Genomic DNA, 27,996 nt, shown 5'->3' with positions numbered 1-27,996 from the left:
AAAAATTATATTTTGTATTTTAACCACACTAGTAGACAACTTTGGCCCTTGCAATCTTTTAAAGATTTTTTCATTATTGTTAAAAGTATGCTCACACATCAAAGACTACAAAGATTGAAAGTTCCCTACTTTGATGCAGTGGTCCAAGTCTAACAGCTCTTGACTTGCACTGATTGAATGTGGAAACCTCAAGTAGTGCCTATGGCTTATAATTAGTGATGAAAAGCTGCTTGTTTTTACAGTACTCTAAAGGTGAAGATGACCTTAGTATTTGTAAAAAGTGAAGATAACCTTGGCTTCTGTGCAAAAGACTAGGAAGTTTTCTTCTTTCTGGGGAGTATTTTCTTTCTTCAGTTGAAAAGAGACTCTCACTTTTCTGTTGTAAAGCAGAGGTGAAGATTACTAGTAGTAATTATACTATAGTTTCTAAAGCAAACTGTTAGCTGGTTTGCACTTTGTGCAGTTGCCATTACTCATGAAAGATACTGTAAAGACTAGTGTGATTATGAGCCCATGAGCTAATTTCAACTCCCACTTTTTACTGTTAGAAGAAGACCTTCACTGAAACTCATGAGTGGGGGCTGACTCATGGTTGGTAACTCAAGCAGTGCAGTTTCACTTGCAGAAAAAAACCATATGCATATAATCTACACTAAAACACCTAATTTTAGGGCCGTTAGTTGCCGAGTATCCGACACGGGGACTCGGCCGTAAGTATTCACACACAAAAACATTATACTCTGTGGTAATTATGCTGCAACATACACTTGCTAGGAACAGGGACCCTTTATATTGTGTATGGACAATGGAGTGTAAGAAAACTAACAGCAGGAAGCAGGGAAGAACAGACTATGAGTATCTCTACTGAAAATGTAATTAAAATAATTTCATCTACTCTGACAATCTAATAATGATACTCCTGGTCACACAGTAAAAACTAAAAAGAGAAAATATTCTAGTAATAATTTTGTCTGCAGGGAAAATGCAGACATTTAGAGTTATCATCAAATGCCTGAAGATCACATGGGTATTGTAAGAAATCAGTAGATATAATATTTAGCAGGAAATGGTTAATAATAAAACATTGGATTCTCTAAGATGCAAGTCTTGAAACAGAAAATGAGCAAAAACCAGCTTCATTTACTGTGTTTTTTGTGGTGAAAAGCTGCTGAGATTTTTTACAGTGTGCTATTGCTGCTTCAATAGAACCATCAATCTCTGAACTAGCACTGCTGCTCCTCTTAAGTATTTGCGAATCATTTACCCCGTTCGAGTTTAATGAAAACGAAGATGATAGAGATGAAGCACCTGATGAAGATGAAGATGAGGATTTTATAGTGGACTGGCGCTTATTTGTCCCAGAAAATGATTTTCTGTGAGTTCTTGTGAAATTGTCCTGATCGAACTCATCTTTCTCAGAACTATTCATGACAAATGCTAATGTTGGAAATTTTATCCCTTTTCCGATTTGCTCAGATGCTGTATTTTTTGCTACCTTAATGTACCTACTGAAATAATCTCTGCTGCCATTTGAAATTTGCTCAGTTTCTTCAACTCTGCAGGTTGGTTTTGCGCAGGATTCATCAGAACAACCAGATTTTGAAAACAAAGATTTGAAATACGCCCGGGAAGCTCTAAGCTTTTGGCCTAAAGAAGATTGCTTGATTAGCCTGAGCTTATTCCTGGACCAAGACTTTTTAGGCTGATCAGTCCCACTAACAAAACCACTCAGTTCAGTAGACCAATTGAAGTATCCAGTTTGATTAAGTTCACAACTGACTCGACAAGACTCCGATGGAGAAATGTTGCAGGACTGATCCAATGGCGTGTTACTAGTAGTAGCAGGAAGTACAATGTTGCATTCTTGATTAAAAGATTTGGTGGCTGAGTTTTGGAGGAGTTTTTGGACCATTTGTAAACGCGGCGGAAGGTGAAGAGGAAGGAGCTTTCCTTTGTAAAACAGTTCATCAGCAGGAGAAGTGGTGGTTTCTTTTTCAAGATGAATGGAATCACACATTTGAAATTCAAATTCTCTTGCTTTTGGAGATGAAAAGAAAGGACTTGCAGAAGAAGAGCTTACTTCCATATCAATGTACTCATCTTCTGCATTACTGCACAATGTAAGATTAGTTGTAGCCATTGATTTCATCTCTTCATTACTCATGGGAAGCTGAGCTTAGAGTAAGTGGAAATGGAGAGGGAGAACAATAGCTTTCTTTAAAGCTCACATACTGGCAATGTAGAAAAGCATTTTAAAAGATTTGTCAGTAATTTCTTTATGATTTTTCCAATAAGTCTTGAATGCTTCAAGAATATAAAATATTGGTTTACATAGAATGGGCTTCCCATTTGTTTTTTTTTTCATCTTAAAAAATACTATTCATTTGTCTGTTTGAACATGTTAAAGAGTATAAGATCGTGTTCGGGTCTTCCTCTACCATCTTAAGGTTTCAGAGAAACGCGTTACTTAACAGAATGCATTTGCTATTTAAACTCTACATTATTTCATTTTCCTGCTCTAGTACAGCCTCTATAAATTGCTATAATTTTACTAATGTACATATACAAAAGTCCAAATCTTTTGTATGTTCAATGAGTATCTTTGAATGATATATATGTGTAAATCTGTGATACCAGAATGTGCCGACAGCATTGCCACGGATGGTTCAATAGATGCTATCTTATAAGTTTCTATGAAAGTGTTAAGTGGAATATATACTCTTCACTTTCTTGAAATTTCAGCTTTTTTAAGGCACCAGTGTTTTATGTGATTTAACAGAACATCAAGTTTGGACTGATTGTGCTACCTCTTTTTCCTATTTTTTTGGTTGAATTCTCATAGGTAAAATGGACAATCTAATTACTAATTCTAAAATAAGTTAGTCAAGTTTTGGCAACAAAAAAAAGGATGAGAAGAAAGAAATGACGTAATCAGCACAAGATATGATATTCATATTTGCTTGGAGTTGTCCCAGATTGTTTGGGGCGTTTGTGAGTACTAATTGCAATAAATTAGTATGCGAGAACTTTTGGAACGTGACCAAAAATAAATTTGGTGTTATCTATATAGACGGACAATATAATATGATAATAATGTGAAATTAAAGTTTTTAGGAAGTTTTTAGGAAGCTTAACAAGAATTATCAAATGTGATTATAATTGTACATAACAATTCTCAAATGGGCTCCAAAAATGGACCCGAAAGCTCGAAGAGACAAATTAAATAACCAAATTGGGCTTACGGAGGAGGCATGTAGGGATTTTAGGTGAACTTCCGGTATAAATTCAAAAGAGAGGCAAATCACACATAATGGTGACAGATTTGGCCGCTCCCAATGTGTGAAAGGTAAGACTGGTTGAAAAGTTTTTCATATTATTTATGGGCGGGGCAGATTTAGTACAAGATATTTTGGGATGTTCCAAATTTTTTTAGTCTGTTTAACTCATAGCTAACAATATCATACTAATATGAATTTAAGATAAGTACAGCAATATTGTTATTTGATGCTGAGTTCTACTTTAGTCTATAGTAGACCTATAGCTCTACGTGATAGTGGTTTTAGTACTAATTAACTCCCAAGAGCCAAGATTATTTTAACTTAAATCTGAATGTTAATGACTCTATCATGCATTTGCCCTGCAAGTCTGCAACACTAACTTGTTCTACTCTGCAGAAAAATTCAAGTTTTAAAAGCAGCCCATTCCCAGCCTCCTGGTATTTTGCACTCTCACAATTTTATAATCATCAACCAAACCGATACACAAAAACTGGTATGGGCCTCCACGTTCGACCTGGTCAATGTAAGAGCTTCGTTTCGAATGTTACTGTAAAATTTTCGCATTCCATCAGTAGTATAAAAAGACTCGGGTGAGTACAATTGGATAACTCAAGTGGTTATGAGTTTATCCTCTGTCGTCCCAGGTCCTAGGTTCGATCCTCACACTCAAGATCAAAGAATCTTGTTTAGGATTTTTACTAAATTTACGGTTAAAGTATTGAAGTACTTGTAGTGGATTTACAATGAATCATCACCAGAGTATAAGATCATATATTTTTTTGTTAATACAGTTACAAGTTTATACCTATTAGGAGGCACCACTACTTACAAGTCTTATTCAGTTTAAGTTATCTTTTGATTCTGCCTGTTCTGCTGATGCTTTTGCCAGCGGTGAAAATGCACGGTCTGCTGCCATTTTTGCCAGTGGCGATGATGTCTGTTCCATTGACAATCTTGGCAAAGGTGAAAAGCTTTGTGGTGTCATGATATCATCGAATTCCCAGTCACTGTCGTCTATTACTGAGCCTTCTCTGCTATCCGCGTCAAACGACATCCTATACTTGGACAGATCTGGGGAACGTGCACCCTTTCCCAAGAGTGACCTGTTTTCAGGAACCGCATAGATCAACTTAAGGGACAGAGATTTACCGAGTTTTGGAGACCTGGTAAACATTTCTCGCGGAGATTGCATGCGTGCAGATGAACTCCTCGGAGGCAATTGCTTTACTGTTGTCTCTGGTTTTTCTATATCCAACATTGGTCTTTCCATGGTTTCATATTCCTCCTTCATATTTTTAAGAGAATTCCATAACTCTTGAATCCTGTGATCTCCCTTACTGAACACAATGCTGTTCCAACAAAGAAAGTGAGTAATCTTAGAACATTTCTGTAACAATACTTATAAGGATCAACTTCAATTTCTGAATGTTTTTTCAACATTGCCTAAATTATATGGTTACTTCTTAAACCAAAAAAATTGCGGTATTAAAATTCTGTGCACAGTCTAAACTTGAAAATGTATTTTGGAAAAAGTATTGCCAATGAACATAAACAAAAAAAACAAGAGGGGTTGCTTACCTAGCATTATGCACATCTCTAGTGATGAAATGTTTGCTAATACTCTCCACTACATCGAACAATATAATAACCTGCATAACGTGATAAAACACTTATGAATCTTTACTTTTGTCTGGAAATAAAATTAAAAGTTCTGCATGAAGGCCAGAAGTTTGATATATAATTAACACCTCTTAAAAGATCTCAAACTAAAGATGATCAAACCTTTTCTTCTAATTCCAAATATTCTTCTTCGAGATGTTTCCTTCCTATATCTGTCTTTAAATTTCCACCAACCGAAGCAGTGGTCTGTGATCTGGCACAATGCAAAATTTAAAAACTTGCCACAGTTGAAATGAACAATGCAAGGAAAGGATTAGAAGTACCCTTTTATGCTGTCTGCAACTTTCCTAATATTCGTGAGAACTGGTCCCAGTTTATCCTAAACCAGGAAGAAATGAAACATGAGAATATGGTACAAAGTTATGATTTAGATGATAAGCAAGTGAAATTCATCAACCATGTGTCTATATTACGAGAAACCAAGTGGTATCGGAGTACCTTGTAATCAGATAGAAGCAGAACAGCCAGGTCTATGTAGTACTCTTCATGTTTCTTCAATTCATCACTTGAAAAATAGTACATAATTCATGAGATTGCTAATGGACTGATGCAAAACCATATATATGACTATGATCTATGAATGTGATATAATAAAGAGAAGGGCCTGGTATATATCATAATGTTTATGTCAAAAGATTTTAAGCAAAATAGCTAACAGAAGCTGCCTGCGGCTGCATGCAATCAGTATCCAGAAGAATGTAACGAGCAAATTCGTACCTGACCTGTAATTCCTTTTGCTCTTGGTATGAGCAATTAAACTCCCATGCAGATTCCATGAAAGCAATAAATGCATTACAGGCACTTGCTTCTGTTTTATATGAAGCAACAGATCTGTGGAGTTCATCCTCCTAAAGTTGAAATTGTTAGGTATAATGAATATGTTAAAATGCCTTGCAAGACAATATACTAAGATAGTCCTAAACCCCCAGAAAATTATTCTGAGCAGAGCAGATAGATGTTACCTTTGCATTGAAGTGGTCAATAATTTGATTACTTGCTTGATCAAAATGCTCCCTTTCTTCTCTAGCATTATGAAGACGAGCCTTTGTAACAGTCATCGAGGAAGTTACCTAACCAGCAAGTTCATTTGACTTGATATGGTTAGTCAAGATGATTATTTCATCATGATCGATGTGATATGGTTAATCAAGGTGATTATGTCATCATGATTGATGAGATATAGTGGAAAACAGATAAGCAATTTCAGTTTTTCAGTATCAGACAAGTACTGAAGTAAATATCTTTACCTTTTGTAACTCGGCTTCAATTTTAAGTTTTCTATCTTCTAGTGATTGAAGTTCAGCTTCCAGATCCTGAAAAAAGACCACACACAGTCCTTCAAATATGGTCATTAAGCAAGAAATTGGACAAAAAAAATTGTGGAGTAAATAAGAACGTGAAGCAACAATATGAGACAGCAGGGGGAACATGTGCATAACATTTGATAAGAAGAAGCTTTGGGTGGCTTTTATAACAATTCTTCTGAAATTAGTTCAGAATACACAGCTGACAAATGGACCTCCTCTAAAAGTTGGTAGTTAAATGTGAAATCATACATTTTGACCATTTTCAGAAAACAATGTCGACGGTTATATTAGTTCTATGTAACTAATCTTTTGGTTACCAATTAGAAACAGTTTTTGCAGATTGAACTTACCTTCTCAAGCTGAGTAACTTCAGTGGTTTTGCTTAGGCGAAAATTCAGAGCCTCTTCTTTTTGCATTCTACACGAACAATTTAAAGAAGGATAAGATGACGATAGATTATTATCAGCTTTAGGTTAATAGTATTTAAAGGTGGCAAATTGGCTTTATGGAGGGAATTTACGTAGAGAAAGGACAGGAGATAATCTCATGCAGTGGAACAAAATTGAGGGGTTTACTTTTTAATGATCCTCCCCACTCCCCCCATCCAAAAGAAAAAAAACATAGTACGATGCACGAAAGAGCAAAGAAAGAAGTTGCAATCACCTGTGCTCCTGAATGCGTTTTTCAGCTTTTGAGGTAGAGCTATGAAGTGATTCAGATAGAACTTTCAATTTATCAACCTGCACGTCTTTCAATACATCATACTTGAGAATGCAGAATGTAAAAGGTACTGTATAAAAGATCAATCTCTACTAAACTGTATGCATGAATTGGCGTTTGCAAGGTATTGATAGGATTGTGTGTATATAAAGTTCAATGCCAAATGCAGATTTACTTCTGAAGTCCTTAATTCGACAAGATAATTTATTTTAAAAAAATTGTAGCTCAGCAACTCAGCTGCTCCTCATGGTAAAATTTTGATAGTATGCTTAAAGAAGAAAGCAATCTAAGAAACAGGTGAAATTTTGTCTCAGAAAGATGCAAATATTTTTCATTTTCATTATTAAAACAAGCCGCCATTATATGCTATAACAACACCATACAAAACCAGCCTGCTTTCAAAACTTTTATGTGTTTAAAATCCCGTTTATTTCTGAAAATAGCAAGGTCTTCTTTACTTCTTTCAGTAAATAAAATTTTTACAGTATTCGATATTTAAATATCACGCTACTTATAAACAGGTAAACAAACGGAATTGTAGAGCCAACAAGACATATCTCTTTTCTGCCAAACTTCTGTAAATGTGAAACGATGTTCAGTCTATACCCTCAAAGACATATAATCAGAAATGTATTCAGAGAGAATCCAGACCTTCTGAGCATGGATCTCTGCAGAGTCCCCATTATTCAAGAGCTTCTTCCTCAGTAAAAGTGCCTCCAATTTGGAACAAAGTTGGAAATTTTTCATTAATTCTTTTAATTTCTGCAGGTATGTCAAACAATTTTGTATCAGCATTTTAAACTCTACTCATCAATTACAAGAACAGTGCAATCATATTTTCTTAGGCAGACATGGTCTAGTTCCTAAATCCTGGACAGACCAGGCTGGGAGCTTATATGTAATATGTACATTAGCAATCCAGATAATTGTCATCGAATGAATTTTGAATCCATTTATATATCAGATTCTGCTTGCATATGGACAGATACAGTGGATCTCCTACGTCTTTCACTATAAGAGTTAAGAAAGAACCTTCTAAAATATAATTAACGCATAAAACATGGAACGCCAGAAAATCCCCAAAGACAGTAAATGGAGTACACAATGTGGCAGCCCCGCCAAAATTAAAAATAGCTATAGACTCTTCTTGTAAAGAATGATTAAAAAGCCTTTTAACAGTTGAATTTTTAATCTCTTTTGAAACTAGATATAAGACCACTCTGGACTTTTTTACGTGATTTTAAGACATGAACAAAAAAATTAAAGCAGTTCAGATTCAGAGAAAGAAATATACATAAACAGGTCTTACCTCTGCCGTGAGTTCTGTTGTTCCTTGAGATGATTTATCAGGACTGCTTACTGAATTCTCCGAGTTCTTTATTTCAACCAATTTCTGATGTAAATCTGAGACTTCAGAATCTATTCTGAGAGCATTTTAGAAACAAACAAAGAAAAAGACTATTAAGCCCGTAACATTTACAAGTTTATCTATTTTGAGCTATGTAAACTCCCCAATCAAAAGTTTCTCTAAAATACAAATGAAGTTTACTGAAGATAAGGGCTTTTAAAATTATCAAACACATGTACCAATGAATCTGAAAATAAGAAAAAAGGCTAATGAACTTGACTAGTTCGTCGATAAGTAATAAAAAGGTATAGTGTAAGCCTGTAAGGGCCTCAGATAATACATCATCCATCTATATTAGGAGTTCTTAAACCCGACATGTGCAAATGAGCTATATAAAACAGTTGACAACCTTTTTATAGCAACATTAACTTTTAGCGCAGCAATGGCACGTTGAGCAAAATGAAGCAGTTCATCCCTCTTTACCTGAAATGACCCCACAGACATGATCATAGTTCATGGACTCATGAGAAATTCACATACATGTAAAAGGGTACATTTTGGTAAAAAATAAAATCTTGGCTACAGAAATCCAATTTTTATTACCATCACTTCTTCCTCATAGCCTGAGAAATCTTTTGCTAACATTAGTATACTTCTCACTGTTGTCTCATGAACTTCTCTTTCTCCTACGAGACAAAGCCTACACTTGAAGCAAACCAGATAACATCAGACAAACCGGTTTAAATATCTATTATCATCAACTAATTATATATGATCCCTAGCATTGTAGTTAAGCCTGTTTGTTCCCTTGTTAACAGGAGTTTAGTTTTACTACCTGTGGAAACATGAGTGTATGAGTACTTAAATTTTGGTAACTAATCATTATATCTATAAATAAAAACAAACAAAGCAAAAGAGAACTAATCAATCATTTGAAACATTAAATTTATGATTTGGCCAATAAAACCTTAGTAAGTTCGTCCAAAAAAGTGAAAAGAATTACCCAAATATCTCTAAAAGTAATGAAACTTCCTCCTGGTTTGGTGCTTCAATAATCTGAGCCAAACAAAAATTTAACCCGCGGTTAACCTCCATGGATCAGAATGTACGATGAACAATAACAGTTTGATTAGATTACACGCTTGATGTCGGTTGCTCTAACATCCATATTCAGTAAGTTTGAAGCTATAAGAGATAGATAGAACCTCGTAGATTAATAAAAAGAAAGGTTCAATTTACCATAGATAACGTCATGCCTTCAAGAGCTTCACTTAAAAGGAAAACATCATAAAAATTCATTAGTTCTCCGCCATGATCAAGGTCAACATACAGTTCCTGCAAGTATATTTCTAAGGCCAATAAATTTTTCTTCAACAGACTTGATTGTCGATTGGTTGCATAAAATCAAACCAAACATAAACGGAAATAGAATATCTACAGTCTACACCATAAAAGGATTATGCTCACTCACTTACTCACCACAGTAGGCTTTGTAGGAGAATATTTGAAGTCAGCAGACAACTCTGAGTCCTTAGAATCTTCGAATACTCTTACAGTTTCTTTTAATGCAACTAGCCATCTTCTAAGTAACTGAACTCTTTCAACCCCTCTAGTTGTCACAGAAAGTTCTTCCAATCTTTTTACCGTCTGTTTAAAGTCTCTGGTACCCCGAGGCCCCTGTACGCGTAACCAACACAACATTTTTTTAACTTATTAGTTACTTATAACTTATAAGGAACGGAACAGTGCACATAAAATACAAAACACATAATTTATGCATCACAAACTCAATGTATCAAAATATAGCATGAGGCATCATAAACACTTATTACATAAAATTACATTTATCGACAAATGCTGTAAAAAGTAGGACGAGATTTTCATGTAGCGCCTTCACATAATGGAAATTAATATTAAAAAACAGATTAAACGATTCGATAATTCTTTTTAAAACATACAATGCGATCATGGAGAGTCTTGCCGCCCTCGAAAACGGTATTGCGGATAACGGCACTGCCGCCAGCTTCGACAGCTTTGGTTACTTCAAAAACGGCATTGCCGCCAGCTGCAACAGCTTTGGTCACCGCGGATTTTAACCACGACATTGATCACCTTTTCAAATCTCCAATGAACAAAAATACAAAATATGTATCATGCATATACAATAGGCCTCTAAACTGATTTCGATTAGGATCTCTTATGTCCGAGGGACGACGTACTTCTCAACATATTATAAATAAACGAAAGTGTAATGAAATTAAGCGTAATAATTAATCATGTTTTCATGGTGACCGTAGAGAGATGGAAAGAGAGGAGGAGGGAAGGGGGAAAATAATAAATAAATAAAATGATTATAGACAAGAAACATGAAACGAAGGAGACTCCTAAATGTGGGTAGTTCGAGTCGTTTGCCTTGTGTTTCGCTTTCTTTTTAATACCCTCCCCTCCCCTTCCCTTCCCCTCCCCTCCCCTCCCCGTCCATTATTTTCTTGATAACATTATTTTCACTAATAACATCCTTTCGATGAGATCAGGACGGACCCAGGATTTTAAACTTACCGGGGATTAGGCAAAAAATAAATAATAATTCAGTATATAAAGATAAGGAAGCAAACTAGCATATACATATAAAAGCAAAATCCCAGAGTTCAAGAAATATAAGTAATAAAGTACTAATTTACGGTGGAAAAATAAAGTAAGATTTAGTAAGAATAAAAATAAATATTTGACATAACACTCATTAAGTGCATTAAAATTAAAAGATACACATATTTAATTCAATGTTATATTGATACTCACATTGAATCACTTGCATTAGCTTCAATTATATAAAAAAAAAACTAAATAACTTCAAAAAAAGGAATAAAATAAATCAATCAACCCAACTGATCAAATAAATAAATAAATAACTTACATCATTAAAGAAGAAAAATCGATCAGATTAATGAACAATATGATAAGTGTAACCCCAGCACGTGTGCCTGTATTTTTTTCTAGTTTGTGCCTATATAAGTGGGGCCTCTCAAATATTTAACTGGGCTAAACTGTAACAAGCGGAAATCATATATAGAATTTTAATGGCTCGCTAAAATTTCACATGGGCTGGAGCCAACACTAAATTGTCAGCAATGCCACGTTACCAAATTTTGGTTCCAATCACTTTATTTTCTTTTCATTCCAGTAATAAAATTAAACCAAATCAAAGGTACCTCATATAAGTATAACTCGCTTAAAATGTCTGAAAAAAATAAAATGTATGCAAAATGTACGCAACTCTGCCCCTACCCATAAAGTAAGGGGAGATTGTTTCCGTGAAGGCCCTGACTTAATGAATAACACATTAAATAGTATGTGATAACTTCAAGACAATATCTTGACTCGTGGCGTTATTCATACGATACCTAATCCGCTCTTTCCAAGGAGCACTGTCTAGTGTCATATATCACCTAAGAAATTTAAAGCCGCCATATCCAAACTTAATTGGTTTTGCCATGTGTCATACACGGTCTACCTCTCTTTCTCTTCCCCTTACTGAAATACTTTTAACTTGTTGAACCGAGGCTGAAATACATCTTCGTCTCAGATGCCCGTACCAACGTAAACATCCCTACTTTAGTTTCTTAGAATTAGACTCAATACTGAGAACTCTTCTAAAATTCTCGTTCGGTATATAATCAAACATGGTACAATCACAAATCTACTGCAACATATGCATTTGATAAGTTTATTTTCAATATAAATATTATTTTAAAATCCATGCGATCCACAAATTTTCTTTACTATATTTTAATTTTATTTAAATTGATTTTTTTAATATTATATTATATCATTGATTTGACTGGATTTTGATAATGTGTTTTAATTGAATTTTTTTGATTTATTAATAATTATAAGATTATTATTTTATTCTATAGCATTGTCGATGTTATTTTTGGAAATTGTTAGATATAACTGATGATATCAGTATATAACTATCGGAGTTTGTCATCAGAGTTTGAGAAAGATGACGTCATTAACATTTGTCATCAGTATTTGCTGATCAAAACTTGACATCAGCATTTGTTCATATCAATATTTGTCAAGCTGGAAATCAGGAGATGTTGAAGGAAGATATATTTCCAGAGATGTGTTGATGTAGAACTTTATATTAGGATTCCTTATTCATGTATATCATATCAACTAATTGATTGTGTAACTTTGTAGTATATAAGCACATATTAGGTTAACACTATGGGCTTGTTTGGCTACACACAGATAAGTTACTTATTCGCTTATAAGCTAGTAAGTACTTATCGACGAGTGTTTGTCGACCCAATTTATAAGTTGAATTTATAACTTATAAGCTGATAAGTTGAATGTTAGCAACGACGTACTTTTTCTCAACTTATTTTGATTTTTCATTTTTTATTAACTTTTGTTTTAAAATTTATATTTTTACATGTATTTCTAATTTAAAATTTACGAATTAAGATAATTATATTTAAAATTTATTTATTTTAGCTTAATTGAGTTAAAAAAATTCTGACATTTAACCAGCCACTTATTTAACTTATAAATATCCATGTACTTATCACTTATAAGTCCCTTATTCATTTTAAGTCATAATCTACTTATTTTAAGATTTCCCAAACGGGAACTATATGTGTCGAATATTGTTTTATCATACATATAACCTAGCAGCTCTCAAGTATCTGTTCATCCATTGAGAGAGTATTGTAATCAGTTTTTATTAATTAATATAAAAATTGTTCTTCACTGTTGAGTACTTAATTCGATTTGATGGTTATAATTGTATTCATCCCCTCTATAGTCTATTTAAAGGCCTAACAGAGAAGAACGATAGATTTGATAAGAAAAAATAAAAAGGTAATATTTTTTAACTACAAAAAGATAATTGGTTAACTATTAATAACCATATTATTATTATTAGATAGTTGAGATAAAAGAAAAGTTAATAAGTTCTAGTTGGAAAAGGTAATCGTTATTGTAGTTGTAATAGGTAATCAATTAATTATAACTAATAAATTACTTTTATAAAAAATATATTAGGACAATTTGGTAAATTTAACGTATAAAAAACAAGAAACATACCAAAACTTGTATTTAATATATGAGATAATAGTATAATAAATAGATGATAGACCAGAGCTTATTCAGAGGGTACCAGAGAGAACATAGTGTGTTGATTGGAATGCTTTGTTGGAGCATATGGAATAGACGAAATAATTGGGTTTGGAATAAGGCAAATGGATCAGTTTTTGGTGTGTGGGCTGCTGCTATAAATTTATTGAGAGATTAAAGAGAAGCTCAAATTACTGGTATGGTACGTAGTAGTCATGATAGCATAGGTTCAAGGATTTGGAAACAACCACCAGTAGGGTGGAGTGAAATCAATGTTGATGCTGTCACGTTCCATGATGGTTGCATTGGAGTGGGAATTAGTATGCGTGACTTCACTGGTCAGTTCATATGGGCAAAATGTATTCGGATTGAGGGGGCTTGGCATCCAAGTAAGGATGAGCATTAAGTCTGAAGGAGGTTCTATCTTGGACTAAGGAATTAAAGGTTCATCATCGTGTTTTTTAGATAGATTTGAGGAAGCTTGTTGTGGCCGACAATAAAAATTGGGGAACAATTTATTTTTATATTAAAGTTAGGGATTTATTTTATTAATGAAACACCCTGATCACGTGCTAGTATAGCTCGTTTAAGGTCGGCGAATAATGTGGCGCATGTATTAGAAAAAGCCGCATATTCTTTGACAGGCATCGTGGAGTAGGATAATACTCCACCTGATTTTCTTTATCATGTATTAAATTCAGATATTCTGTAAATAATGCAAGTATGTTTTATTCAAAAAAATAAATGATATACGTGCACAAAAATTAGACAAACCCTTACATTAAATAGGGCTTTTTTCATAAATAACCAAGTTTAAAAGAATTTTTGCAAAAATACTGTCACTTTTTAAAACAAATTGCAAATATACTATGTTCCAAAAAATATTTGTAAAAATACGGTGGTTACATATGCAACCATATCTGCAACTGCTAGCAACCATATATGCAACCAGAAATGCAACTTTAAAAAAATCTTTTGAAAATTATATTTATTTGCATAATAAGTTGCAACTGGTTGCAATGCAGAAAAATAAAAACCCCTGTGGGGCCAAACATTGCAACCTAAAAAATAACTAAAACAACAAACTAGAAACCACACTAGAAACCACAATATCCAAAGACTTGCCACCAGCCTTCTCCATTGCAAAGTGTATATGTTATGCCCGCTTTCGGCCATGGGCCCTAAACAGGTCCCTGTGGGTGCACTAAATAGCTGGACTCTTGTGTGTGGGCTAGAACCATGGATTTATATGACTTGGGCCAGCACATGCGGGCTGGGCTCGCAACATGCGAGCTGGGTTCACATACGGGCTGGGCTCGTAACATGCGAGCTGAGTTTACATGCGAGCTGGGCTCATGACATGAGAGCTGGGCTCAAACATGCGAGCTGGGCTCAAGTGAGGACATGCGAGTTGGGCTCACACATGTAAGGTGAGCTCATATTTGTCATTTGGGCTCTCATATGCGAGCTGAGCTCGGTTGTGCCCACGCGAGGTGGGCTCAGGTGCCTTCATGCGAGGTGGGCTTAGCTGCCCATACGCGGGCTGAGCTCATGAGCCCACATCTTATAGAAACAGAGGTAACATTATATTTATTATTTGAAGGCGGTGCGGGCCGAGGTGACCAGGCCGGGCCGCATCGAAAGACTTTGTGTGCAACATGGAAAGTGACTCATAGATGACTGAGTTGCTCGTAGATTTCGGGGTCGATACGGGTTGTTCCTACGATCACGGGAAGGATTGCGGAGATGCCGCGAGATTGTAGGAAGCGTGTGGAGCCGATCGAGATTTACGTGACTAATTGGCTGAAGGCCTGACTTTATCGTGGGCTTGGGCCGCACGGGCTGAAGAGTCCTAACCCTAGCCTACGTGACTTGTTCCCCAAGAACTACGTAAGGCTTGATCCCTATAAATAGGGTACGTAGGCACTTGTATGAGACATGAGTCGACACTTGATAGAGAATAACAAACCCTATTCTTTCTTAAGGAGTCCACATACAAGCTCAGCCACCACCAAACAACCTTCCTCCACCCTCAAACACTGTCCTTGATCTTTGTTCCGCCCATTAACCTCCACAACATTGTTATACGAAATTCTCCCTATAACATTTGGCGCTAGAAGGAGGGGCTGTTCATCTTAGGGAGAAAGATGACCAAAGAAAGCAAGCAAGCGACGACACCAGGGAGCGGAGGCAAGAAGGACCCTACTTTCGAACACACGCCCCCAGAGAATCAGGCGCCACCTCCACCAATTGCAACCGTGGACGGGCAGGCTGTGATGACGTATCTCGAAGGGCTGGCCGATCAGATGAATCAGATCAATGCCCGAATGTCAAAGGTAGAAAGAAGCTCGGTCCGGAACGCCAAGCGTAAGGCGCGCCGCCTCAAGGTCTCACAGCGTAGCTGGAAGGGCAAAGGCCCTCAGAAGAAGCTGATCCACGATTTTGATGACGTGGCAACCGAGACCAAACAGAAGAAAGAAACATCACGCGAAAAGGAAGATATACCCCAAGGCCATGATGAGCGGGGCAGCCAGATCTCTACGAGATCGGGGCCGAAGCCAGCTTCATCTGAGGCAAGGTCAACTAGCGTGCTAGACCGAGTGGGTAGAAAACTAAGCGAACATGACCTCAGGCTCAAATTGGAGAATTGTAAGAAGGAGAGAGAAGAGAAAGAGCCCATGGATAAAGGAGGCTCAAAAAGGGAACGGGCAACGACCCCTCCGGAAAGACATCAACACACCTCACCCAGGAGGGAGGAGCGACATAGACGCAGATACAATCGTGAAGAGGAGTCGCAGGACCGAGCTGGAGGAGGGGGACGCCGCGAACGACCTCAGGGCTCACATCATTCGAGTAATGCGGGAGGTGACAGAGAAGGAGAAGTTGTTAGAGTAAGGGACCTGAGAAGGATCTTAGATGAGATGGAGCAAGATAAGAGAGGGCCCCCTGCTTCTGCTGCCCCCTCTCCGTTTACGGCTGCTATCCGATCATCCCCCTACCTCGGGTGTTTAGGCACAACCCCGACCTTCTATTCAACGGCGAAGCCGACCCGGCGGAGTACCTTATTCAATTTAACACTGAGATGGAAGTCTATCAGGTGCCGGAGATGACCCGTTGCAGACTCTTCGCGGCATCACTCAGAGGTAGTGCCCAACAATGGTTCTCCAAGTTGGGACCGGCTAGCATAAGAACGTGGAGGCAATTAGAGGACTTGTTCGTCAGACAATTTCAGTCGACCCTCCACTATTCGCCTCATGTGGCCACGTTAGCCAACATCAAGCAAAGGGAGGGGGAGCCCTTGGCAGAATACTTTTGTCGGTTCAACGCCGAGGTCCCCAAGGTGAGAGGAGCCAGTGAGGAGACCATCAAAAATTTCTTGATAGCAGGGCTGAAAGAAGGATCAAAATTTTGGAAGAGCCTCCAAGCGAGTGAGCCGAGGACCTTGGCCGAGTTCTATGAGCAAGCCGAACCCTTCAAGAGGGTAGAGAAATCGATGAGAGAGCTGAAAATCAGCGAAAGCTATCGAGACAAGAGGGACCGATCCTCAAGCCCTGACGAAAGGAGGAAGACATATCGGCGTAGTTCGAGCCCGAAAAAGTCTGCCCGTGGCAAAGAGACCACTAAAGATTCGGGAAGACCTTATACAAGCAAATGGCAGACACACACCCCTCTGGTAGCCTCTATCGACCACATATATGCTACATATGTGGGGAAGGGGGTATTCAGGAAGGAAACTCCTCTCACAGACTACAATAAAAGAGACACTTCGAAGTATTGTGCATACCATGAGGCCACCGGACACGATACAGCTGATTGTAGACAACTAAAGGATGAGATCGAGACTTTGATTAGACAAGGGAAACTTACGGAGTGGGTTGTCAAGGAGGTTCGAAGACACAGGACGGATTATCATACCGTCCCTCCTCCACCCCCAGAAGACAAAGAAAGGATCCCTCGGGCTGGTAGTATTCATATTATTCTAGGCGGGTCTCACATTGGTGGAGACAGCCGGAAGGCGATGGACAGATATGCCCGGGAAGCAAAGGACAAGCCGCTCACCAATGTCAATCATCTAAGCCAAAGGCCCCCAGAGCTCTTTGAAAGGGAGGTCGATGATATCGTGTTTAAAGAGAATGATGCAAAATGGGTGCATTACCCTCATACCGATGCCCTAGTCATAAAAATGAAGATTGGGACGGTGAATGTTCACCGAGCAATGGTGGACACCGGGAGCTCGGCTGATGTTTTGACTTATGATGCCTACAAAAAACTGGGATTATTGGATAGAGAATTAACCTCAATAGGTGGGCACCTGTACGGGTTCACGGGAGACTCGATCGGAGTGAAAGGGACAATTCGGCTCCCGGTGACCATAGGAGAGGAGCCTCATGTGGCCACCCAGATCGCTATGTTTACAGTCGTAGACCAGCCTTGTGCCTACAATGTTATAGTGGGCAGACCCCTTATGAGAGAAATGAGGATGGTGACCTCGATCCATCATATGACGATAAAATTCCCAACCCCCACGGGGGTAGGCATCTTGAAGAGCTGTCAATACGAATCCAGGGTCTGCTACAACCAGGCACTCAAAGCGGCCGAGTCAAGAAATGCCTCAAGGGAGATAGTTGAAGCAGGTGAGTGCGACATCCCCATGGAAGAGGCAGAGGGCAGGAAAAGAATACGTTCTGAGGGCCACGAGACTTGTAATTTGATTTCAATTGAGGAGTTGCCCGAGAACTACTTCGAGCACATGGGAATTCATGTGGAACCACGCCCAGGGGCCTTACTAATGGAAGCATCTCAGCCCATCATGTTGATACAAGAGGGGATTGTAGAGGAAGCAAGTGATGAAGAAGAGAGCCCAGAACAAATCACTGCAACACTTAGGAGAGGGAAGTGGGCACACAAAGAAACAACAATCACTATGGACCCACCCGACGGAATCACTAGAACTGTAACTGCGACCTCTGAACGCTTGATAAACCCGACCCAAGCTCACCAAACCGAGCTCAAGGATGCGGAAGGTTTGGAAATCACGGAAATGGAAAAAACTAGCGAGGCTCGAGCAGATCTAGACCCGAGAATGCCCTCAATGGTCGAGAGGGCCGGGGCCGCAGAGGACACAATCCCGATCTTGGTAGACTCAAATGATCCCTCCAAGGTACTCAGAATAGGCTCTAACCTAAGTCCTGACTTGAGAGAGGATCTAGCCCGCTTCCTAAGGGAGAATTTGGATGTCTTTGCATGGTCACACTCCGATATGATAGGGATTGACCCAAATGTCATGTGCCACCGGCTCAACTTGGACCCGAAAAAGAAGGGGGTTAGGCAAAAGAGACGGCCGATTAGTGGAGAGAGGGCAGAGGCCCTCAGAGAAGAAGTGGATAGATTAATGGAGGCAGGACTTGTAAGAGAAGCCTTCTACCCCGTGTGGTTGGCCAACCCTGTGCTTGTCAAGAAGCCCAATGGCAAGTGGAGGACATGTGTAGACTTCACCGACCTGAACAAAGCTTGCCCGAAGGACAGCTTTCCTCTACCCCGAATCGACCAGCTGGTTGATTCCACGGCTGGGCACGCGCTGCTTAGTTTTATGGATGCTTATTCGGGATATAACCAAATCCCTATGTATGGGCCAGATCAGAAGCACACCTCCTTTATTACTGATCGGGGCCTTTACTGTTACAACGGGATGCCTTTCGGGCTCCTTAATGCGGGGGCAACCTATCAGAGGCTGGTGAATAAGATGTTCAAACATCAATTGGGGAAGACTATGGAGGCCTATGTAGACGACATGCTGGTGAAATCGAAAGAAGCGAGGGATCATGTCCGCCACCTGGCAGAAATGTTCCAGATCCTAAGGGAGTACAGAATGAAACTCAACCCCCAAAAATGCGTGTTTGGGGTTGAATCGGGGAAGTTTTTGGGATTTATTGTCAACCATAGAGGCATTGAGGCCAACCCAGCCAAGATACAAGCCCTACTCGAGATGAGATCCCCTCGACGGGTGAAGGATGTTCAAAGCTTAACGGGACGAGTGGCTGCCTTAAACCGCTTCGTCTCAAAATCCTCCGATAAATGCCAAGAGTTCTTCAAAGCAATCAAAGGAGTGGGGAGGAACTTTAAGTGGACCGAAGAATGTGAGGAAGCCTTTCAGAACATAAAGAAGCATCTCAGTAGCCCTCCCATGTTGTCCAACCCAAAAGCAGGAGAAACTTTGATCCTATACTTGGCCGTCTCCGACTTTGCAATAAGTGCAGTATTAGTCCGAGAGGAGGATGGTGTCCAGCTCCCGGTATATTATGTGAGTAAAAGGCTAGCCGATGCCGAGACTCGATACACAAGCCTCGAAAAGCTAGCGTATGCTCTGATTCTGGCCTCCCGAAAACTCAGGCCCTATTTTCAGGCACATAAGATAGAAGTGCGAACCTCCTACCCCCTCAGACAAGTGATGCATAGACCAGAATCTTCTGGTCGAATGTTGAAGTGGACGGTTGAGCTCGGCCAATTCGAGGTGGATTATAAGCCAAGGACTGCGATCAAAGGCCAAGCCCTGGCCGATTTTGTGCTAGAATTTCCCCCACATCAAGAAGTGGAGCCGGGAGCCCTTATTGTTATACCTAGCACAGAAGAAGTTGGACTGGAAAGACAAAATAGTGCCCCATGGTGGAGCCTATATGTGGATGGTGCCTCTAACGGTGATGGAGCAGGAGCTGGAATCGAGCTAATCAGCCCAGAGGCTCACAAAATCAGACATGCGACCCATCTGGCCTTTCATGCAACCAACAATGATGTTGAGTATGAGGCCCTGATCAACGGTCTCAAGCTAGCTTTAGAAATGAAGGTCGAGAATTTGAATGTGTTTAGTGACTCCATGATTGTGGTCTATCAGATAAATGGGGGGTATCAAGCTAAGGGGCCGAGAACAGAGCTTTACCTGAAGTGCGCACAGAGGATAATCGCAAGATTCAACGAGGTGAGGCTGGAACTAATCCCGCGTGGACAGAATGAAGGCGCGGACGAGCTAGCTAAGCTCGGCTCACACCGCGAGAGCACTTTGCTAGGGACCGTGCCCCTTGATATACAGAGGCAACCTAGTGTGCCCGAGCACGAGGTGGGCAGCCTCAATAATGAGCTCGGCCCCACGTGGATGACATCTATTCTAGCATACATAAGAGAAAGTTCACTTCCGGACGAAAAGAACGAGGCAAGGAGAATAAAATACAAAGCAGCCCGCTATGTGATATACGACGAGATTCTATACAGAAGAGGGTTCAGTGTTCCTCTTCTCAAATGCATACATGGGGAGGAATGCAACTACATCCTAAGGGAAGTACACGAGGGTATTTGTGGCAATCACTCGGGGGGTAGCTCTCTAGCTCAGAAAATCCTCCGTCAAGGCTACTACTGGCCAACGCTGAAAAAAGACGCCTTTGAATTCTCCCGAGCTTGTGATAAGTGTCAGCGATATGTCAATTATTACAACAACCCCGTGGCCTCTCTCACATCCCTCATGAGCCCCTGGCCCTTCTCCATGTGGGGAATTGATCTGATTGGGGAACTCCCGAAGGCCAGGGGAGGCGTCAAGTATGCGGTAGTTGCGGTAGACTATTTCACTAAGTGGGCAGAGGCCGAGCCCCTAGCCACTATCACAGCGAGAAAGCTCAGGGAGTTTGTATACAGGGCTATTGTATGTCGCTATGGCATCCCTTACAAGCTGATATCTGACAATGGGAAACAATTTGATAGCAAGGAGATGCGAGAGTTTTGTGAGCAGCTGGGGATTCAGAAGAGCTTTAGCGCAGTCTGCCACCCCCAGAGTAACGGGCAGACAGAGGCTGTTAATAAAATCATTAAGCATACCTTAAAGGCAAAGCTTGAAGAGAAGAAAGGAGCATGGCCAGAAGAACTCGCCCAGGTCCTATGGTCTTACAACACTACACCCCGAACTACAACTGGAGAGACCCCTTTCTCTCTGGTGTATGGGTGTGAAGCTATGGTGCCCGTTGAAGTGGGAGCAGGATCTTTTCGAAGAGACAACTATGACTCAGAGGCAAACGAGGTCAATCATCGGCTCTATTTGGATATGATCGAAGAAACTCGAGAAGAGGCTCAGATCAGGATTGCGGCATATCAGCAGAGGACAGCTAGGCATTACAACAGTAAGGTTCGAGCCCGAACTTTCAAGGTGGGAGATTTAGTTCTGCGCCGGGTCATGCCAAATACCAAGGTGGTGAGTCACGGAGTCTTGGGAGCAAATTGGGAAGGCCCTTACAAGATAAAATCGGTGCTCTGGGAGGGAACCTACCACCTCAATGATATGCAAGACAAGTTGATCCCAAGAGCCTGGAACGCGGAATACCTTCGCAAGTATTATCAGTAATATTATTCTTTTCAGACTTAGTATTATCTTCAAATATTCCTAAGTCTCGGGGGGTAGTGCCATATAGGTGCCTCCCTGAGACCACAAGCATGTATTCCTTTCACTTCCCATTATCTATGAATAAACGATTGATCTCTATTTGTGCACTTGATATTTTAACTTCTGTTAATAGATTAAATACCCAGCAGAGGACCCCATCCTTGGGAACCCATGCGAGGACAGAACAGTTGTTTTATTAACATGTTAAATCAAGCTGGGCCCCGACCCGCTTGATGCCAAGAACATGAAACGAGCCGGGCCACGGCCCGCTTAGGCAAATACGAACACATAGTAGATAAAAGATGTGGATAGAGATATAGGCCCGCGATGCGAGCCCATACCCTGGCCCTCAAAACCATAAATGCGACCCAGGGGGCCCAGCCCTCCATCAAACATACTCAAAGTCGCATGATGCGAGGAGAAGACACATGCAAGCTCCTAGTGCGAGCACACCTATAACACCTGCGAGTCGATGCGGGCTTGTTCCACTTGGCATTCTCTTTCAATGGTTGTTTGATTGAACAAATGACACGAGCTGAATAAATTGGGCTCGCAGTGAAGGGGTAACGCTCGCCATAAGCGGCCAGAGTTATGATTACTTTTTGGTCAGTAGAAGCATGGTAAAAAACAAAAAAAAAACAGCTAGCACCGTAAAGACATACGCGGGCACAAAAAACTTAGACATTTTATACAAACAAAAGTTAAATAAGTTATGCCCCGAGGCAGAATATTTCAAATACAAGCGCGAGGCGAGAGGGGTGCCCGCTTACCCAGTCAAAAGTCTAGTTCTAATCAAAATTACATTAAGGGTTATTAGCCTCTGCTCCCTCACGATTTTCACCAGCGACCTGGGCCTTCTCGGCCGCGAGCCTAGCCTCCTCAGTAATTTGGGCATCCCTCTCCATCTCCAGCTTCAACTTGTCAGCATGCCTCGCTGTGCTCGCACCCAGAGCCGCCCAATCGAAGTCAGGAACCTTCTTCATAAAGACTTTCATGAAATTCCTGGCCCCCAGGTTCCTAGCATCAGCGAGGGCGGCCTCACGGCCCTCGGTCAGGGCAGAAACTGATCCCTCCAGCTCGAGCACCCTCTCCTCGAGGGCATCCTTCTCCTTCTTACATGCCTCAGCAGCCAGGTCATGAGCCTCCTTCTGCTCCCTTAGGGCCTTGTCGTGAGCAGCGTTCAGGTTAACTATCTTCTGATTATAGTTGTTCACCAGCGTAACTTTCTCTTGCCCGTGCTCAGCGACCTTACTCTGAAGGGACTTGACTTTAGCCTCGAGCTTTGTGTTGGTCTGGCTGAGGGCTCGCATCTCTCGAGCCTTAGATAACTGACGATAGTATACTTCGGCCGCGGCTCGGGAGAGTGCATCCTGGTTAACCTCGAGAGCAGAAGAAGACCAATCCTTTAAATCCTGCTCGCTGATGTGACCTTGGGCGAGCCGGCCGAATGTGGTCGCAACCGCATTGGCAGAAGAAGAAGAGGGAAGAGGAGCATCAGAGGGAGCAGCTTTTTTTGGCTCAGGCTCGCCAGTTTTTCCTTCTTTACCTCTATGTCTCTTTAGTCGAGGAGAGGGCCTTGAATCCTTGAGATGCTCGGAGAGAGTAGTCATGCGGGCCGGAGGATTGGCCTGAGATCGAGCCCTTGTGCTCGCAGCTGCGGGCTGAACTGGGCCCGAGGCCGCAGCCTGCTCAGCCTCTTCCATGAAGGGGATAGGGGAAATGGCCATTTCTAAAAAAAAAAAAAAAACAACAAAGCAATAGATTAGTCGCAGCATGATGCAAAGGAAAGAAGTAATGCGAGCAGGTGAAAAATACGGAGAATTAAAGTGCGATGTGAAACAAGATGCATGCAGGAAAAGTGAGCACACGAGCTCACGCATGCGAGCAGCCAGGCCCGGACGTGCGGGCCCGATATTCTTACCCTTTCTGGATCTCTTCCTAGATTTCTTCTGAGGAGTCAGCCTCACTCCTTCCTTCAAAAACCCACATGCGACCAGATTGGAGGTCGTTATGAGTTTTCGGATGTCCCGGTCCGCCTTAGGAAGGTTTAGAAGACTGTCCGCGTTTATCTTTTCCTGTCCCACAAGGACAGTGCGAGGCGGGGTGGCTGGAGATGAAAGAAATTCTTGTTAAAAGGAAAGAGCTATGGTAGAAGAGACGAGAGCGGGCAGGAGAAAACTTACATGGATTATAATAAAAATGAGTCTGGACTCGAGGCACCTCGTGGATATAGAAGTAAGGGCTTTTCCACTTCCCTGAGTTGCTCGGCCCGTTGTGGATGAGGTTCTTCTTGTTGAAGCACGGCCAGACAGAGAAGTAGAAATATCCAAAGTCGTTAGGAGAATGCTTCAAATGGAGGAAGTAACCCAGCTGCCTCGCGGTTAGAGAAGGGTACCCGCATTTGTGGTACATGATGTACAATGCGAGGGCGGCCCGGTATCCGTTTGGATTGATCTGAAGGGGTGCGAGCTGGAAGTACTCGCAAACATCTTTGATGAAGGGATGAAGAGGAGAGGAGATTCCCAGCCTTAATAGGAAGGTGGACAAGACCATGCGAGGCACCCTGCCTCCATTCTTCGAGTGATTGAATCTATAACATCTCATATGAGGTAGGGGCAAGACAATATGGCCCTCGAGCTGAAACTGCTCAATGTGCTCGGCCAGATGTTTTTGAGTCAGCGAGGTAGGCAGGTCGCGGCAAGCGAGCACCTTAACCTCCTCGTTTGCAGTTGAGCTCTCCTCCCCATCAGGAATGATCTGCCTTTTGAAAACAATCTCACCCTCGAGCTCGGGCTGGGCAGGAGGCACATAAGGCTCAGGAGAGGCCGCGGGGGCATAATTATAGTTACAAATCTTGTACTGACTTGTAACATCTGCCACCTCCTCGCTCTGAGGAGAGTCATAGGACCAATACGAGCCGTCTTCTTCACCCTCGAGTCCCAGGATGGGATATTCAGCAGCTACAGGCTCTTTTCCTTTCTTCCTGGTGTCATAGTATGCACTCCCCAGGTCGCTGTCAGTTGATTCTGAGTCAAGGTGAATGGGGTCGAGGTGGTTAGCTGCTGCTTGCCTCAGACGGGCTGCCCTCTCTTCAGCCATTTCTCTTAAAATCTCCTCGGCTCGGTCTTTATCCAATGGAGCAGGCTCGCGGTTTAGCAGCTCTTCTACCCCAAGGGAGGCTGGAATATGAGAGAGGTCCACGGGCCTATTTCTCCAATTATTTATATTCTTCTCCCTGGTAAAATCCTCAGGGTTCGGGTCGAGGTGAATATCAAGCGAGCCGGATCCAGCTGCTCGCATCGAGTTCTCAACTCTGGCAATGTTCAAAGCCCCTTGAGGGGTGATAGCTGAGCCGGGAGAGATAGGTTGGCTAAGACGACCAGAAAGAGAGGTCAGCTCGCGTTGGAAGTCCTTGGAGCCTCGCTGCTCAGGAGGGTATTGGTTTAATGGAGATGGAGTAGCTGAAGAGCAAGCCGGGCTAGCAGAGGTGCGAGCCGGGCTCGAGGAAGAGCGAGATGATCCATAGGAGCGGGCTGAAGACGCACTCGACATCTGTAAAAGATGGTGAAAATTAGTGTGTGGCCCTAAAAAAAAACAAGTATGGGATCGCACCTAAGTGTCCTCACATCTCACACGGGATCGCACCTAAGTATCTAAACGAGCAAAAAGACTCGCATCGCGCGTTGTGGTTGTGTGTGAACTCGCATCGAACAGGTGGTGTGTGCTCGCATGGTGTGCGTGTATAAAGCATGAATAAAAAACGGGCTCGAATCGAAGAGTACCTATGGGAGAGGTGTATGAAGATCCTGATGAATCTGGTCCCGGAGAATATCGCCGCCGGTAGACGGTTCTTGTTGAAATGATAATCTTCGCCGTGGTAGATCCTTGAGCAAATTGAGCAGCAATTCAGGAAGTGTTCTTGGAAATGTGAGAAATGAATTGAAATCTCACATATTTATAGGGGATAGGAGAGAGAAAGGAGGAGGCGACACGTGTCGTTATCTCATAAGATGACACGAATCCCCACGCCAGCTGTCCAACAGCTGTCAAAATAAATGCAAAGATGAAAGGCATGTGAGGCGAGACACGCGAGGCGGCTTGGTGCGGCCTGGTGGGCTCATACTTGCGAGGCCATAAAAAGATTAGAAAATACCTAGCCTCAAGATGCGACCAGGAATTTTGGGGGGTAGTTGTTATGCCCGCTTTCGGCCATGGGCCCTAAACAGGTCCCTGTGGGTGCACTAAATAGCTAGACTCTTGTGTGTGGGCTAGAACCATGGATTTATATGACTTGGGCCAGCACATGCGGGCTGGGCTCGCAACATGCGAGCTGGGTTCACATACGGGCTGGGCTCGTAACATGCGAGCTGAGTTTACATGCGAGCTGGGCTCATGACATGAGAGCTGGGCTCAAACATGCGAGCTGGGCTCAAGTGAGGACATGCGAGCTGGGCTCACACATGTAAGGTGAGCTCATATTTGTCATTTGGGCTCTCATATGCGAGCTGAGCTCGGTTGTGCCCACACGAGGTGGGCTCAGGTGCCTTCATGCGAGGTGGGCTTAGCTGCCCATACGCGGGCTGAGCTCATGAGCCCACATCTTATAGAAATAGAGGTAACATTATATTTATTATTTGAAGGCGGTGCGGGCCGAGGTGACCAGGCCGGGCCGCATCGAAAGACTTTGTGTGCAACATGGAAAGTGACTCATAGATGATTGAGTTGCTCGTAGATTTCGGGGTCGATACAGGTTGTTCCTACGATCACGGGAAGGATTGCGGAGATGCCGCGAGATTGTAGGAAGCGTGTGGAGCCGATCGAGATTTACGTGACTAATTGGCTGAAGGCCTGACTTTATCGTGGGCTTGGGCCGCACGGGCTGAAGAGTCCTAACCCTAGCCTACGTGACTTGTTCCCCAAGAACTACGTAAGGCTTGATCCCTATAAATAGGGTACGTAGGCACTTGTATGAGACATGAGTCGACACTTGATAGAGAATAACAAACCCTATTCTTTCTTAAGGAGTCCACATACAAGCTCAGCCACCACCAAACAACCTTCCTCCACCCTCAAACACTGTCCTTGATCTTTGTTCCGCCCATTAACCTCCACAACATTGTTATACGAAATTCTCCCTATAACAGTATATTATCCACTATGGCCACTTCCTAGAACAATTTAAGTTACCTGATATGATGTACAACTTTTTTATATTGGCCCCGCAGGGGCAGTTGTATTTAGATACAATTGGATGCAACCATATATAACTGAATGCAATCAAAATAATAATACGGTTCGTAACTTCTGTAACCATATTTTAACCAAAAGCAATCACTATTGAATCTTACATGAGTGGTTGCATAACAGGTTGCAGTGCCCCTACAGGGTCAGCAACCACATATGCAACCAAAGCAACCTGTAACTTAAAACACCCACCTCCATAGCTGCCACCACCACTACCACATTCATGACACCCACCTCCATACCCGTCGCCACTACCTCCATATCCACAGGTGACAGTTCCCCTACGGGGCCAGCAACCACAAATACAACCAAAGCAATTTCAAATTTAAATATAATAAAAATTACAAGCAATTGAGATCAACTCGTTGCAACAGTTGCAACTGCAACCGCAACTACATAAGAAAAATAAAGACCCCTGCGGGGCCAAACATTACAACCTAAAAAGCAACTAAAACTCAGCTCAGTTCAACATAGTTGATTGTCAAACAAAATCATACATATTCCGCCTAAAATTCTCAAATTCACACACACGCACACACAGACATATATATATATAGTCAATTGAAGCTTCATCACAAGAGGCACGAGAGAGAGATGGCGTTTGCGGCGTGGAGAGGGGGTTTAATGCGGAGACGACGTTTGCGGCGGCGGCGCTCGGCGGCGGCTTCTTCGGCAGTGGAGAAAGGGAAGGTGCGGAGAGGGATGAGAAAGGTGGGAGGGGGAGAGAGAGTAGGGAAGGAGAGAGAGGCAGTGAGAGGAAAGTGAGAGATAAAGGGAGAGAAGTTAAAAAAAGGAATGGGAAGATGAAGATGGTATTTTTACAATTTAATTATTTTTATATTTAAAAAGATAGTAAATTTGCAAGATTTTAAGTAAGGT

The 27,996-nt window shown here is 41.5% G+C and overlaps 2 protein-coding genes across 3 annotated transcripts; both read right to left on the bottom strand.

The window, feature by feature from the left end:
* Positions 1-850: 850 nt before the first annotated feature.
* Positions 851-2,309, bottom strand: LOC141713608 (putative membrane-associated kinase regulator 4). The gene has a single exon (XM_074517105.1). It carries the CDS (start codon positions 2,162-2,164, stop codon positions 1,094-1,096), a length of 1,071 nt encoding a protein of 356 aa, XP_074373206.1. The 5' UTR covers positions 2,165-2,309; the 3' UTR covers positions 851-1,093.
* Positions 2,310-3,994: 1,685 nt separating this feature from the next.
* LOC141711135 (uncharacterized) lies at positions 3,995-10,685 on the bottom strand. Of its 2 annotated transcripts, XM_074513567.1 has the most exons (18): positions 10,292-10,685; positions 9,813-10,010; positions 9,573-9,668; positions 9,337-9,389; positions 8,937-9,033; positions 8,743-8,816; positions 8,295-8,409; positions 7,637-7,747; positions 6,929-7,005; positions 6,616-6,682; positions 6,206-6,271; positions 5,921-6,028; positions 5,676-5,806; positions 5,397-5,463; positions 5,222-5,277; positions 5,061-5,151; positions 4,857-4,927; positions 3,995-4,627 (listed from the first exon to the last, which is right to left on the bottom strand). In XM_074513567.1, the coding sequence occupies exons 1-18, from the start codon at positions 10,436-10,438 to the stop codon at positions 4,117-4,119; spliced, it is 2,136 nt and encodes a 711-aa protein (XP_074369668.1). In that variant the 5' UTR covers positions 10,439-10,685; the 3' UTR covers positions 3,995-4,116. The 2 variants fall into 2 exon arrangements, with proteins under 2 accessions (XP_074369668.1, XP_074369669.1); XM_074513568.1 differs by lacking the exon at positions 10,292-10,685 and having other exon boundaries at positions 9,573-9,598; positions 9,813-9,896.
* Between the last annotated feature and the right edge of the window lie 17,311 nt (positions 10,686-27,996).

Source organism: Apium graveolens, chromosome 3, assembly GCF_009905375.1.
Source record: "Apium graveolens cultivar Ventura chromosome 3, ASM990537v1, whole genome shotgun sequence".
NCBI classification, from domain to species: Eukaryota; Viridiplantae; Streptophyta; class Magnoliopsida; order Apiales; family Apiaceae; genus Apium; species Apium graveolens.
This window is presented reverse-complemented; position numbering and strand designations above follow the sequence as displayed.